We start from the raw sequence: 15,326 nt of genomic DNA, 5'->3' as shown, positions 1-15,326 counted from the left end.
CCTTTCAGGCTAATGTGTTGGCTGGTATCTCTTATTGACATGAGACACCTTTCAGGCTAATGTGTTGGCTGGTATCTCTTATTGACATGAGACACCTTTCAGGCTAATGTGTTGGCTGGCTTTTTATCCATGTAATAGTATACTGGTCTCCTCTCCCTTTATGTCCATGCCAATTACCAGTCATTTCTGTGTGGAGATCACAACTTCTCTAAAATGGCTCTTCAATCCCCTCCATTTGGAAAAGTGGATCCCTAAGAGAGACACCCCCATTGATTCGTGAGCATTCCTTTTCTACCAAACAGCAGTGTAGAAGCTGTGAACAGATGAAGTCAGAGAGTGGTAACAGGTTTCCTTCTGAATCCGAGCTGCAGCATACTCATTCCGGGACAACACGTGGCTAAGGGACCTTCATTGGACAATGGATCCGAGATCAAACGCATACAGGCTATGCTCAACTCCAGATGTGATTGTATTAGTAGAAAACATCAACCCAACCATAGCGAAATGTAGCCAACTCTTTTAACCTCGTTCAATAAACCGTTCACCGGTGCGGACAGAGAGAGTGCGTGGTCTGCACGTGGCACTCAAAGCATCCTTGGCACTATAGTCCAAGTTGGTCTGGTTTTAAGGCGAGGATTGAAGAGCGCACATTGACCTAGACGCGCAATACAGGGAGGCAAACAGCGAAAGGAGAAATCAGTTCCGTCCTAGTGCGGCAGCGGGATATGGATTTTCCACCGGACATTAGAGCGCATCTCTATTAAGAAGACGACTCTGAAGCTGTTGGTTGAATGAGTGGCTTTCTTCTGGCTGGTTCAATTACGTGACTTGCTCGGGAACGAATCACGGAAAAGAACAACCGCCGATGATGAGATAAAATAAAAAGTTGATCTCGCAAAAGAAATAACTGTAGTGAAAGAATACGTGTGATAGATTGAGTACCGCAAATACTGCCACTTGGTCTTAGTTGTCACTTCAATGGAGAAATTGTTTCTATTCGGAGGGAGATGTCTAACGATAATTATCATCGTTTTAGTACTTTTCGTTGTGTTGGTGATGAGCTTTCCCAACAAACACCACCACAAACGCCACAATGGTGTTTTTTTGTTGGTAAGCAACTTTTTTCTTAATTATTTTCTTCTAGATTTTAGGTAAATAATACGTTCCAAATGTCACAGTATTTGGATACGAATTGAGCTGATGTAAATGATCCTCTATGAAATTAATTACATATTTTACGCTATAGCCTAATATAATAGCTTATTTGTTGTCAGTTATCTCTTCAAAATGAAATTAACTTAAATTTATCCACAGAGAGGATCTGTTCTCGTGCCAGCGAAACTTACTGGAGTGTATGACATATTCTGAATTGTAATTAACTTAAGTTACAAAAGTTAACCTTCTAACAAACCAAATAAAAGAATCACAGACGGACAATGTTGTGCCTAACATTATGCTACACTGAAATCTCTAGGGCCTTGGGGTAAAGGGTTGTTCGCCGTTTCTCCATGTATAGTAAGATATCTAGGCATCGTGAGAAGGTCGCAGCGTAATATTACACAGACAGCCTCCTCGTCTACAGCAGCTATAACATATGGGCTTTCTGAATTCCCTTTGAAGCACATATCTATCTGTAAGAGTAACTCATGTGGGTGTTTGTGCATATATGGGTGTGTGTGTGTGTGTGTGTGTAGGGGCCTTGAAGGTCACCATGAACAGAATCAGATGTAAGAATGGAGGAAAGGTTTAAACAGACAGATTCCAGAGCTCTATGAAATCGTTCCTCTGTACATTCTCTCCCCTGGGTCTCCTTCAATGGATGCCCTGTTGATGTCCTGATGCCCATAGTCTATAACTGATTGATGATGGATGTCAGTTGGATGTCAAACAAAAGAAAAACAGTGAGGGAGAGAGACAGAGTGGGAGAGTGAGAGAGTTAGAGTGAGAGACAGAGAGGGAGAATGGGAGAGTTAGAGAGTTAGAGAAAGCGAAATAGAGAAAGAGGGGACAGAAAGAGAGAGATAGCATGTTGTGATTCTGGTGGTGGTAATGAGTGTGCGTTTTGGGCACCAGTGACCCTACCTGGTAGATGCCAGTTTAACCAGGTAGAGGAGGGGCTGGTTTGAACAATAGAGGAGCAAGATGCACAATAGCAAGGGCTTACATAACCCTAACCCAAACTTTACCCTAACTCAGCAGGGTTAAAGGAACCCTCAGCAGATCTCTCTCACACTGGAATAAGGTCAGAGGTCAGGCTGGTTGATTGTTTACTTTGGCCATCTGTGTTATTGGTTTCCCCCTTATCATGGGGGGGCTGAGGAGGGGTGTAGAATGTGGAGTGTGCATGGCCTGGTTCACAAATATTGAAACCTGTTCACTCTACCTATCTGTTTCTTCTCCCTCCCTCTCCTTGCCTCCTCACTCTTTCAAGGCTTGCGATCAAAGGACCCCATAGTTTATTGTTATTCTGTAATGGTTTGGAAAGGGCCAAGTGTAGAGGCCTTTGATATCTGTGGACACATAAATCAGGCCTGCATGCCTGTCACACCACTCGCCTGCCTGCCCTCTCTGCCCTGTCCTGCCCTCTCTGCCCTGCCCTCTGCCCTGTCCTGCCCTCTCTGCCCTGCCCTGCCTGTGTTCCTCTCCTCTTACGCACATTGGACGTGGCAGAGCTTGCAAACCATTACAGACTACAAAGGGAAGCACATCCTAGAGCTGCCCAGTGACACAAGCCTACCAGATGAGCTAAACTACTTCTATACTCGCTTCGAGGCAAATAACACTGAGACATGCATGAGATCACCAGCTGTTCCGGAAGACGGTGTGATCACGCTCTCCGCAGCCGATGTGAGTAAGACCTTTAAACAGGTCAACATTGACAAGGCCGCAGGGCCAGACGGATTACCAGGACATGTACTGTGAGCATGCGCTGACCAACTGGCAAGTGTCTTCACTGACATTTTCAACCACTCCCTGTCTGAGTCTGTAATACCAACATGTTTCAAGCAGACCACCATAGTCCCTGTGCCCAAGTACACTAAGTTAACCTGCCTAAATGACTACCGACCCGTAGCACTCACGTCTGTAGCTATGAAGTGTTTTGAAAGGCTGATCATGGCTCATATCGACACCATTATCCCAGAAACCCTAGACCCACCTAAATATGCACACCGCCTTAACAGATTCACAGATGATGCAATCTCTATTGCACTACACACTGGCCTTTCCCACCTGGACAAAAGGAACATGTATGTGAGAATGCTATTCACTGAGCAACTACAGCTCAGCGTTCAACAGCATAGTTCCCTCAAAGCTCATCACTAAGCTAAGGACCCTGGGACTAAACACCTCCCTGCAACTGGATCCTGAACTCCCTATAGGCAGTCTCACTATTGTCGGTGATCACTGTTGTATCATCGGCAATCTTAATGATGGTGTTGGAGTCGTGCCTGGCCATGCAGTCGTGAGTGAACAGGGAGTACAGGAGGGGACTGAGCCACCCCCAGGTGGTACGGGTAGGTAACAACACATCCGCCACGCTGATCCTCAACACGGGGGCCCCTCAGGGGTGCGTGCTCAGTCCCCTCCTGTACTCCCTGTGGTAGGCCTGATCACCGACAATGACGAGACAGCCTATAGGGAGGAGGTCAGAGACCTGGCAATGTGGTGCCAGGACAACAAGCTCTCCCTCAACGTGATCAAGACAAAGGAGATGATTGTGGACTACAGGAAAAGGAGGACCGAGCACGCCCCAATTCTCATTGACGGGGCTGTAGTGGAGCTGGTTGAGAGCTTCAAGTTCCTTGGTGTCCATATCACCAACAAACTAGCATGGTCCAAGCACACCAAGACAGTCGTGAAGAGGGCACGACAAAACCTATTCCCCATCAGGAGACTGAAAAGATTTGGCATGGGTCCTCAGATCCTCAAAAGGTTCTACAGCTGCACAATCGAAAGCATCCTGACTGGTTGCATCACTGCCTGGTATGGCAACTGCTCGGCCTCCGACTGCAAGGCACTACAGAGGGTAATGCGTACAGCCCAGTACATCACTGGGGCCAAGCTTCCTGCCATCCAAGACCTCAATACCAGGCGGTGTCAGAGGAAAAATTGTCTGTAGACTGTTCTCTCTGCTACTGCAGGGTAAGCGGAACTGGGGCGCCAAGTCTAGGTCCAAGAGGGTTCTGAACAGCTTCTACCCCCAAGCCATAAGACTCCGAGTTCTAATTAAATGGTCACCCAGGCTATTTGCATTGCCCTGCCCCCACACACCCTCTATTATATACGTTATTATCTATGCATAGTCACTCGTGTAGTGCTTAAGAACAGCCCTTGGCCGTGGTATATTGGCCATATACCACACCTCCACCAGCCTTATTGCTTAAATATAGAACACCAGATCCAATTAAATCAAATTGTAGATCACCAGGTCCAATTAAATAAAAATGCAGAACACCAGGTCCAATTAAATCAAAATTATAGATCACCAGATCCAATTAAATCAAAATACAGAACACCAGGTCCAATTAAATCAAAATTATAGATCACCAGGTCCAATTAAATCAACACAGAACACCAGGTATAATTAAATAAAAAATTATAGATCACCAGATCCAATCAAAACACAGAACAAAGAAGGAAGACAAGTCCTAATGTGTTTGGAAGCGTGTAATGACCATCCCCTAATTCTCAGAGGGACCTGACAAGACCCAGAGGAAGTCTTCAGGATCCTCCTCTCATCAGTAAAGAGTCAATCATGTTTGACAGGGGTTACCTCTAAATGGATCAGATCTGACCGACCAACAGGCTGACTTTTTTTTTATGGGAGAATTGCAGCCACTGAAAAAGTACAGTCTGTTCTCGGGCCCATAACCAACTGTTTTGTCACCACTCCAGATTTTGGTTTAAACTGCACTACGTTTCAGACCGCAAACTGGCACTGCTTCAGTTACTGAAGTCCTGTCAGATGTTTGGGCTATTTATTACCACTGTAGATACTGGCTGAATTAAAAGCTTTGAGTAATAGAAGACCCTTACCTGACCTTAGATACATTTTTAGTGGCAACTTGATCTAAAGGATGGTTGGCATTTACATTTGAGTCATTTAGCAGACGCTCTTATTCAGAGCGACTGACAATCTAGTGCATTCATCTTAAGATAGCTAGTTGAGATAACCACATACAGTATCACAGTCATAGTGAGTACATTTTTTCTGCAATAAAGTAGCAAAGTCAGAGCTAGACGATGTTCACTTTGTCACAGACAGGCAGACAGAGGGAGGAGAAGAGGGAGAGACAGAGGGAGGAACAGAGGGAGAGACAGGGAGAGACAGAGGGAGGAGGACCTTAGGGAGACCTATGGCTTCTGTCTGTTGAGTGTAGCTGCACATTCTTTACATTTGAGTTATTAGCAGACATTCTCATCCAGAGTGAGTTCCTGTAGCAATTAGGATCAAGTGCCTTTCACAAGGCTTGGGGATTTGACCCAGCGACCTTTCGGTTACTGGCCCAATGCTCTTAACCGCTAAGCTACCTGCTGCCCTAGGGCATGGCAGGACACGGCAGATTGAAACACAGGACCAGCCTGCCCACCATCCCAGGGGTCCCACGACTTCGAAGCGCTCTCATTAAAACTAGAGAATCTGGCACAGGCTCCTCTTTGTCAAAGGCCTGGATGCCAGGGCTCTGGCTGCTGTGGGAAATAAATGAGAAGCAGACAGATGGACGGGGTTTGGCTGGTTGGTCTGCTGGTTTGTTGCCCCAATGGTTTCTAGGAGCTCTGTCACTAAGTAATAGCACGGTGCAAATGTTTTTCCTGGGCAAATAGCTAAAGCAAGTAACCTTTGTATCTTAAACTAGCCAGTAATCACTGTATTGTTTATGATTAATGTCATCAAGGTCTTCAGAGCGGTCCAGTCCACTGTGTTTCGTCATGATGATTAATTGAGGTGTCCTACCTTTTTCCTCAGGCTCGTGCTCAGCCGCCCATCAGTGGGGTCCATCATAGACCGGAGGCCCTGGAGCAGCAGAACCAGGTCCAGAGCCTCCTCCCCCCTGTCACTGAGCACCGCCACAAGAGGAGGTGGTTCCACTCCCAGCACCGCTCCGTAGGGGTTCTGCCCCAGCCTGAGCCTGAGGAGATCAAGCCCTTCGTTCTGGACCTGAAGAACTTCCCTGAGCTGGCCAACGCAGACATCAGCTCGCAGAACCCCAACATCCAGGTGTGGTGACGAATATTGATAGTATTTTTATAATGTTTTTCTAGCCCCTCGAGCGATTTACATTTGTACGGTGGAAGCTCGCCTAATATAAATAATAAATATACATAATATATGACATTTAGCAGACACTTTTATCCAAAGGGACTTACAGTCCTGCATGCATACATTTTACATATGGTTGGTCCCGGGAATCAAACCCAGAATCCTGGTGTTGGAAGTGCTAGAGGTGTCATTACAGACACCCTGGTTCGAATCCAGGCTGTATCACAACCGGCTGTGATTGGGAATTCCATAGGGCGGCACACAATTGGCTCAGTGTCGTCCGGGTTTGGCCGGTGTAGGCCGTCATTGTAAACGAGAATTTGTTCTTAACTGACTTGCCTAGTTACATTTTAAAAAAGGTTAAAAAAAAAAAAATATATATATATATATATATATATATATGCTCTACCAACAATGCATTGCACCCTGGTAAAGCAGGGAAGAGCAGTGATTATAGAGATCCTTTATCTTGATTCCATTCTGTGGTGAGGAGGTTCTACTTGGCATGAATGCCAAGTTCAGCAGAACAAGACGGTAACTACTTTCACGTTGAATAAATAGTTCCAATCCCCACCTTCACTTCTTCCATTTCCTGTGATTCCTCCAGCGATGAGCCTCAATGTCTTCAGCATGTCCTTTCCTGTGATTCCTCCAGCGATGAGCCTCAATGACTTCAGCATGTCCTTTCCTGTGATTCCTCCAGCGATGAGCCTCAATGTCTTCAGCATGTCCTTTCCTGTGATTCCTCCAGCGATGAGCCTCAATGACTTCAGCATGTCCTTTCCTGTGATTCCTCCAGCGATGAGCCTCAATGTCTTCAGCATGTCCTTTCCTATGATTCCTCCAGCGATGAGCCTCAATGTCTTCAGCATGTCCTTTCCTGTGATTCCTCCAGCGATGAGCCTCAATGACTTCAGCATGTCCTTTCCTGTGATTCCTCCAGCGATGAGCCTCAATGTCTTCAGCATGTCCTTTCCTGTGATTCCTCCAGCGATGAGCCTCAATGACTTCAGCATGTCCTTTCCTGTGATTCCTCCAGCGATGAGCCTCAATGTCTTCAGCATGTCCTTTCCTGTGATTCCTCCAGCGATGAGCCTCAATGACTTCAGCATGTCCTTTCCTGTGATTCCTCCAGCGATGAGCCTCAATGTCTTCAGCATGTCCTTTCGTTGAACTCATCTCAATCCCACAGTGGTTAGTTCCATCTACTGGTCGACTCAGGGCAGTTCAGAATGTGGTTAGCTGGAGCTGGATGTAATGACCCCATGCAGGCTCTACCCTCTTATGGTCTCTCCGTGTTGCCTGGTGCTGACAACTACTATGGGAGTGAGCTAACGTACAGGTTGAGTCATACAGTAGTGGCCTACCAGTGTAATGAGATGTTGTTACGCGTGGGATCTTCTGACTGAGTGCTCACGGATCATCTCATGTCTGACTGGTTACGCGTGGGATCTTCTGACTGAGTGCTCACGGATCATCTCATGTCTGACTGGTTACGCGTGGGATCTTCTGACTGAATGCTCACGGATCATCTCATGTCTGACTGGTTACGCGTGGGATCTTCTGACTGAGTGCTCACGGCTCATCTCATGTCTGACTGGTTACGCGTGGGATCTTCTGACTGAGTGCTCACGGATCATCTCATGTCTGACTGGTTACGCGTGGGATCTTCTGACTGAGTGCTCACGGATCATCTCATGTCTGACTGGTTACGCGTGGGATCTTCTGACTGAGTGCTCACGGATCATCTCATGTCTGACTGGTTACGCGTGGGATCTTCTGACTGAGTGCTCACGGATCATCTCATGTCTGACTGGTTAAGTCAGAGCTAGAAATTACATTGTGGCTTTCCAGTGACATTTAGATGTTAAGTTGTGTGTGCATCCTCCTATTAAAAGTATGTATTTTTGTGAAGTAAGTGTTCAACATTTTAGTTTTGGCAGACTTTGTGACCATATAAGGACTAGTTGTAGCTATCTTAGCATGTCCACCGAATCAATATCATGCTTCCACAATGGTTCTCTAAATGATTCGCTCTGCTTTCCTCCCTCCCAGGTGACCATTGAGGTGGTGGACGACCCTAACATGGACTTAGAGATGGATCTGATAAAGGACTGGATCCCCTCGTCCTCTGTAGGCTGGCTGGGGGGTAAGAAGCTGTTCTGGCCTCTGTTCTGGGGATACACAGACGCTGACTCCAGCGAGGATGGGACGGGCCGCTCAGTGCCGGAGGACACTGGAGAGGAAGAGGAAGTCGAGGAAGATTACCTGTTGGAGTATGGTAGCGAAAAGCCCCTCCCTAGCGGTCGCTGGAACGAGGGTAGGGACGCCACACAGAGCTACTATGGTGAGGCTTTCTTTTGTTCGCTAAGTGGCACAGTGTCTGTATAGCAGGACAAAGTTGTTAAAAAAATAATGGAAAAGAACAGTGATCTCTGATCCACTTTTGCATGCCTCAGAGTAGTGGATCATTTTAAAATGGTCTACAAAAGTTGAGAATGTTATTGTTTTGAAATAGTGAGAAACAAACAATCACAGGATTAAGAAAAATGTCAATAAGTGATTCGTTAGGATAGAGAGAGAGAGGGAGAGAGAGAGGGAAAGGGCTGAGGACTGCGGCAGGGCTGTACTGACTGAGGACTGTGGCAGGGCTGTACTGACTGAGGACTGCGGCAGAGTGGCAGGGCTGTACTGACTGAGGACTGCGGCAGGGCTGTACTGACTGAGGACTGCGGCAGGGCTGTACTGACTGAGGACTGCGGCAGGGCTGTACTGACTGAGGACTGCGGCAGGGCTGTACTGACTGAGGACTGCGGCAGGGCTGTACTGACTGAGGACTGCGGCAGGGCTGTACTGACTGAGGACTGCGGCAGGGCTGTACTGACTGAGGACTGCGGCAGGGCTGTACTGACTGAGGACTGCGGCAGGGCTGTACTGACTGAGGACTGCGGCAGGGCTGTACTGACTGAGGACTGTGGCAGGGCGGTACTGACTGAGGACTGTGGCAGGGCGGCAGGTCTGTACTGACTGAGGACTGCGGCAGGGCTGTACTGACTGAGGACTGCGGCAGGGCTGTACTGACTGAGGACTGCGGCAGGGCTGTACTGACTGAGGACTGCGGCAGGGCTGTATTGACTGAGGACTGTGGCAGGGCGGCAGGGCTGGACTGACTGAGCGAGCGAGAGAGCTATGCTCTGCGAGCACTCGACCGTCAGGCCATTGTGGAGCTCCAGCCTTTGAAGTGGACACTGGGTCCCAACTTGCAGCTCGCTGTGGAGGCCTGCTGTCTTTTGAAGATGGGCCTGATGCGCTCGCTAATGGCAGCATGAGCCTGTTCCCCCGGATGGACAAAACAGCCCACTGCTTGTGTATAATTAGAGGGCAGATTGGGAACAGGGGATGACAGGGGCCATTCGGCTGGGTCTTTCATCCCCCCTCCAGGCCCCCCAGACCCCGACTCGGCCCTCTGCCCTGGGCCCTAGGCGGCAAGGCCTTTTGAGCCTGTTCAAGAATTCGGGGGCTTTCAGGGACGTGGATAACATTTACGCCTCTATTGTTTTTTGTTTCTCTTAGTTCTCAGTCCGTTTTCTCCCTGTGCATGATGGGAAAAGAGCATTGTGCCTTCTGGATGCACAGGCATGCAGCTTTATTCATCCCTGTAGACCACAGCAGAGCCAGGCAGCTCTAGTCATCCCTGTAGACCACAGCAGAGCCAGGCAGCTCTATTCATCCCTGTAGACCACAGCAGATCCAGGCAGCTCTATTCATCCCTGTAGACCACAGCAGATCCAGGCAGCTCTATTCATCCCTGTAGACCACAGCAGATCCAGGCAGCTCTATTCATCCCTGTAGACCACAGCAGATCCAGGCAGCTCTATTCATCCCTGTAGACCACAGCAGATCCAGGCAGCTCTATTCATCCCTGTAGACCACAGCAGATCCAGGCAGCTCTATTCATCCCTGTAGACCACAGCAGAGCCAGGCAGCTCTATTCATCCCTGTAGACCACAGCAGAGCCAGGCAGCTTTACTCATCCCTGTAGACAACTGTGAGCATGTAGCTGTGTGCAGACAGTATGTACACATTCATCAACATTGAATGTCTCTAAATGAGGTGCATGTGATCTAGGAACAGGGCAACAATGTTTATGAAGTGATCCGATCTGAAGGTTTTTAGTGAACATAAAGTATGTCAGTCAGACTAGCGTAACGTTGGGGCTTCCTTTCTGTAATTGAAATGCTCCTGAGAAGAGTCTATTCCTGTGATCTGGCCGTATGGTAAGCTGGCTGTGCCACAAAGGACACAGCTGCGCCTCCGCCAAAGCTGCAATTTCTGCACCCACCTCATCTCGTCGGTAATCGAGGGCGGACATGTTTTCAGTATCATTAAACACCAGACTCAAACTTTTCAGAAGGCAGATAGGCTGAAGGTTAGACCAGAGGAGAAAGGTTAGACCAGAGGAGAAAGGTTAGACCAGAGGAGAAAGGTTAGACCAGAGGAGAAAGGTTAGACCAGAGGAGAAAGGTTAGACCAGAGGAAAAAGGTTAGACCAGCGGAGAAAGGTTAGACCAGAGGAGAAAGGTTAGACCAGAGGAAAAAGGTTAGACCAGCGGAGAAAGGTTAGACCAGCGGAGAAAGGTTAGACCTGAGGAGAAAGGTTAGACCAGAGGAGAAAGGTTAGACCAGAGGAGAAAGGTTAGACCAGAGGAGAAAGGTTAGACCAGAGGAGAAAGGTTAGACCAGAGGAGAAAGGTTAGACCAGAGGAGAAAGGTTAGACCAGCGGAGAAAGGTTAGACCTGAGGAAAAAGGTTAGACCAGAGGAGAAAGGTTAGACCAGAGGAGAAAGGTTAGACCAGAGGAGAAAGGTTAGACCAGAGGAGAAAGGTTAGACCAGAGGAAAAAGGTTAGACCAGCGGAGAAAGGTTAGACCAGCGGAGAAAGGTTAGACCAGCGGAGAAAGGTTAGACCAGCGGAGAAAGGTTAGACCTGAGGGAAAGGTTAGACCAGAGGAGAAAGGTTAGACCAGAGGAGAAAGGTTAGACCAGAGGAGAAAGGTTAGACCAGAGGAAAAAGGTTAGACCAGCGGAGAAAGGTTAGACCAGAGGAAAAAGGTTAGACCAGCGGAAAAAGGTTAGACCAGCGGAGAAAGGTTAGACCAGCGGAGAAAGGTTAGACCTGAGGAGAAAGGTTAGACCAGAGGAGAAAGGTTAGACCAGAGGAGAAAGGTTAGACCAGAGGAGAAAGGTTAGACCAGAGGAGAAAGGTTAGACCAGAGGAGAAAGGTTAGACCAGCGGAGAAAGGTTAGACCTGAGGAAAAAGGTTAGACCAGAGGAGAAAGGTTAGACCAGAGGAGAAAGGTTAGACCAGAGGAGAAAGGTTAGACCAGAGGAGAAAGGTTAGACCAGAGGAAAAAGGTTAGACCAGCGGAGAAAGGTTAGACCAGCGGAGAAAGGTTAGACCAGCGGAGAAAGGTTAGACCTGAGGAGAAAGGTTAGACCAGAGGAGAAAGGTTAGACCAGAGGAGAAAGGTTAGACCAGAGGAGAAAGGTTAGACCAGAGGAGAAAGGTTAGACCAGAGGAGAAAGGTTAGACCAGAGGAGAAAGGTTAGACCAGAGGAGAAAGGTTAGACCAGAGGAGAAAGGTTAGACCAGAGGAGAAAGGTTAGACCATAGGAGCATTCAACTGTACATAGAAAAGCCTCGTTATGGATTTGGATTTTTCTGTCATGGAAACAATTATAAAATAGAATTTCCTGTAAATTCACTTTACACTTTTAGTAATGTGGATGTTAAGGGATTAGATGGAGTTTTAAGAGGTTATTTACTTATCCTTGTAATGTGTACAGTCTAGCTTCTGGCTCATACGTCAGTGCAGTAAATGCATCGAAACCAAATCTAGCTTTGTTTCTCAGCAGCACTGTTTACTACAGTGGTGGAAAAACTACAGTGGTGGAAAAACTACAGTGGTGGAAAAACTACAGTGGTGGAAAAAGTACCCAATTGTCATATTTGAGTAAAAGTAAAGATACCTTAACAGAAAATGACTCAAGTAAAAGCCACCCAGTAAAATACTACTTAAAAGTCTAAAAGTATTTGATTTTAAATATACTTAAGTATCAAAAGTAAAAGTATAAAACATTTAAAACTCCTTATATTAGTCAAACTAGACGGCACAATTTTCTTGTTTTTTTACATTTACGGATAGCCAGGGGCACACTGACATAATTCACAAATGAAGTATTTGTGTTGAGTGAGTCCTCCAGACCAGAGGCAGAAGGGATGAGCAGGGATGTTCTCTGTTTAGTGAGTCCTCCAGACCAGAGGCAGAAGGGATGAGCAGGGATGTTATCTTGATAAGTCTGTGAATTGGACCATTTTCCTGTCCTGCTAAGCATTCATAATGTAACGAGAACTTGTGGATGTCAGGGAAAATGTATGGAGTAAAAAGTACATTTTCTTTCAGAATGTAGTGAAGTAAAAGCTATCAAAAATATAAATAGTAAAGTACAGATTCCCTCCAAAAACGACATAAGTAGTACTACTAATGAACCCTTTCAAGTTGTTTTCCTTTTCTTTGATAGCTTGTTAAGCACAGGTGGTGAACCAGCCAAATGCTTCTAATTGGAGTTCTACACAGTTAGGATGTAGCCTAGTTAGGAAATCCCACAGCTGGGAGAGAAATTCATCTCTTACTGATTAGAGAGTAATCGTGTGATGGGGGAGAAGTGTGTGTGTGTGTTACCTCCATAAAATGTAAAACAGCTTAAATAGGAGAAACACTATACATCTAAATGCATTATCATTTAATATCATGAGTTTTGTTTTGTCCCCCCACAGAGAAGGAGGAGACGGAGGAGACGGAGGAGTGGAGTGCCTGGTCTCCGTGCTCTGTCACCTGTGGTCATGGAGAGAGGAAAAGGATACGGTCCTGTGGTTACTCCTGCACCCTGACAGAGGCCTCCAAATGTGACATGGAGCCTTGTCCAGACGATGTCAACACTGTGGCTGAAGCTTTCCCCTTCGAGATGGAGAATGGCACTGAACCTTTTGGCACAGGTACGTTGAATACACTTTATCGATGTACACCTGGGAAAAAAGATATATAGCAGAGCAGGGCAGGGCAGAACAGAGCAGGGCAGAACAGAGCAGGGCAGAACAGAGCAGGGCAGACCAGGGCAGAACAGAGCAGGACAGGGCAGGGCAGAACAGGACAGGGTAGAACAGAGCAGGGCAGAACAGAGGCAGCTTTATTCATCCCTGTAGACCACAGCAGAACAGAGTAGGACAGGGCAGAACAGAACTGAAAAGAGCAGGGCAGAACAGAGTAGGACAGGGCAGAACAGAACTGAAAAGAGCAGGGCAGAACAGAGTAGGACAGGGCAGAACAGAACTGAAAAGAGCAGGGCAGAACAGAGTAGGACAGGGCTGAACAGAACTGAAAAGAGCAGGGCAGAACAGAGTAGGACAGGGCTGAACAGAACTGAAAAGAGCAGGGCAGAACAGAGTAGGACAGGGCTGAACAGAACTGAAAAGAGCAGGGCAGAACAGAACTGAAAAGAGCAGGACAGAACAGAGTAGGACAGGGCAGAACAGAACTGAAAAGAGCAGGGCAGAACAGAGTAGGACAGGGCAGAACAGAACAGGGCAGAAATAACTATGTAATTAGATGGTAATTGACACAATGGCCTCCCTCTGCTCTCCCTTTAGATGTGGACACCTGTGAGAAGTGGCTGAACTGTAAGAGTAACTTCCTCCAGAGATACCTCAACCAGGTCCTGTCAGAACTACCCAGCTGCCCCTGCACTTACCCCTCGGCCACCGCCGCCACCGTGGTCAGCGTCTTCGACGAGGGACACGACCGGACGTTCCGTTGGCGCGACGCCAGCGGCCCTAAAGAACGCCTGGACATCTACAAACCCTCGGCGAGGACTTGCATCCGCTCGGCCCTCTCCGGCGACGTCGCCACGCTCGCCGCCCAGCACTGTTGCTACGACAACCGCGACCATCTGATCACGCGGGGGAAGGGTGCGGGAACGCCCAACCTGATCAGCACGGAGTTCTCACCGGAGCTCCACTTCAAGGTGGACGTGCTGCCCTGGATCCTGTGTAAAGGGGACTGGAGCCACTTCCACGCACTGCGACCGCCCAACAATGGCCTGGTCTGCCCGGAGAACCCCCACCAGGACGTGTTCATAAACGAGCTGGAGGAGGCCCGGGAGTACTGAGAACGCGAGCAGTCGCCAAAACTACATTACCCAGAATGTGCCAGAACAGTGGGGTCCAATCCTAACTTGAGAAAAGAAAGCAGGGATGTTTTGCATTGCATTAAAGTCAATAGGAAGTTTGGGGATTGTGAAGTTGAAGGTGCAAGTTAATCTCAAGTTAGGAGTTGGCACATTAAACATCATGCGACCAGGCCCAACAGAAAATAATTGAACTTCATTGAACTGATCAAAAAAGAGATGCAGTCCTGACGATGTGTTTCGCATCCAGTAAGATTCCCAGCTCTCTCGATGTCTGTCCACACTCCTGTGTGCATGTAAGCATGACGTTGTCATCTAGCCTGTTGGTATTGTAGGAGCTCTGTCTGTGTGACTGACCATCAGTGTTGGTAACATGTTATATAATCAGATTACTTTTATGAGTAATGGAGTAAAGTAACGCGGTACTTTTTCAAATTGGGTAATACATTACATGACCAAAAGTATGTGGACACCTGCTCATCGAACATCTCACTCCAAAATCATGGGCAATAATATGGAGTTGGTCCCCCCTTTGCTGCTATAACAGCCTCCACTCTTCTGGGAAGGCTTTCCACTAGATGTTGGAACATTGCTGCGGGGACTTGTTCCATTCAGCCACAAGAGCGTTAATGAGGTCGGAAGCTGATGTTGTGCGATTAGACCTGGCTTGCAGTTGGCGTTCCAATTCATCCCAAAGGTGTTCAATGGGGTTGTCGTCAGGGCTCTGTGCAGGCCAGTCAAGTTCTTCCAAACCTATCTCAACAAACTATTTCTGTATGAACCTCATTTTGTGCATGGGGGTATTGTCATGCTGAAACG

At 47.5% G+C, this 15,326-nt stretch overlaps 1 protein-coding gene across 1 annotated transcript; it reads left to right on the top strand.

Moving 5' to 3' along the window:
- The first annotated feature begins 396 nt into the window (after positions 1 to 396).
- LOC112235778 (isthmin-2-like) lies at positions 397 to 15,010 on the top strand. The gene is made up of 5 exons (XM_024404303.2): positions 397 to 1,110; positions 5,969 to 6,220; positions 8,318 to 8,609; positions 13,102 to 13,320; positions 13,972 to 15,010. The coding sequence occupies exons 1-5, from the start codon at positions 979 to 981 to the stop codon at positions 14,487 to 14,489; spliced, it is 1,413 nt and encodes a 470-aa protein (XP_024260071.1). The 5' UTR covers positions 397 to 978; the 3' UTR covers positions 14,490 to 15,010.
- The last annotated feature ends 316 nt before the right edge of the window (positions 15,011 to 15,326 follow it).

The sequence above is a fragment of the Oncorhynchus tshawytscha genome, linkage group LG18 (genome assembly GCF_018296145.1).
Source record: "Oncorhynchus tshawytscha isolate Ot180627B linkage group LG18, Otsh_v2.0, whole genome shotgun sequence".
Taxonomy (NCBI): Eukaryota; Metazoa; Chordata; class Actinopteri; order Salmoniformes; family Salmonidae; genus Oncorhynchus; species Oncorhynchus tshawytscha.
The sequence above is the reverse complement of the archived record's forward strand: the minus strand, read 5'-3'. Positions and strand labels throughout refer to the sequence as shown.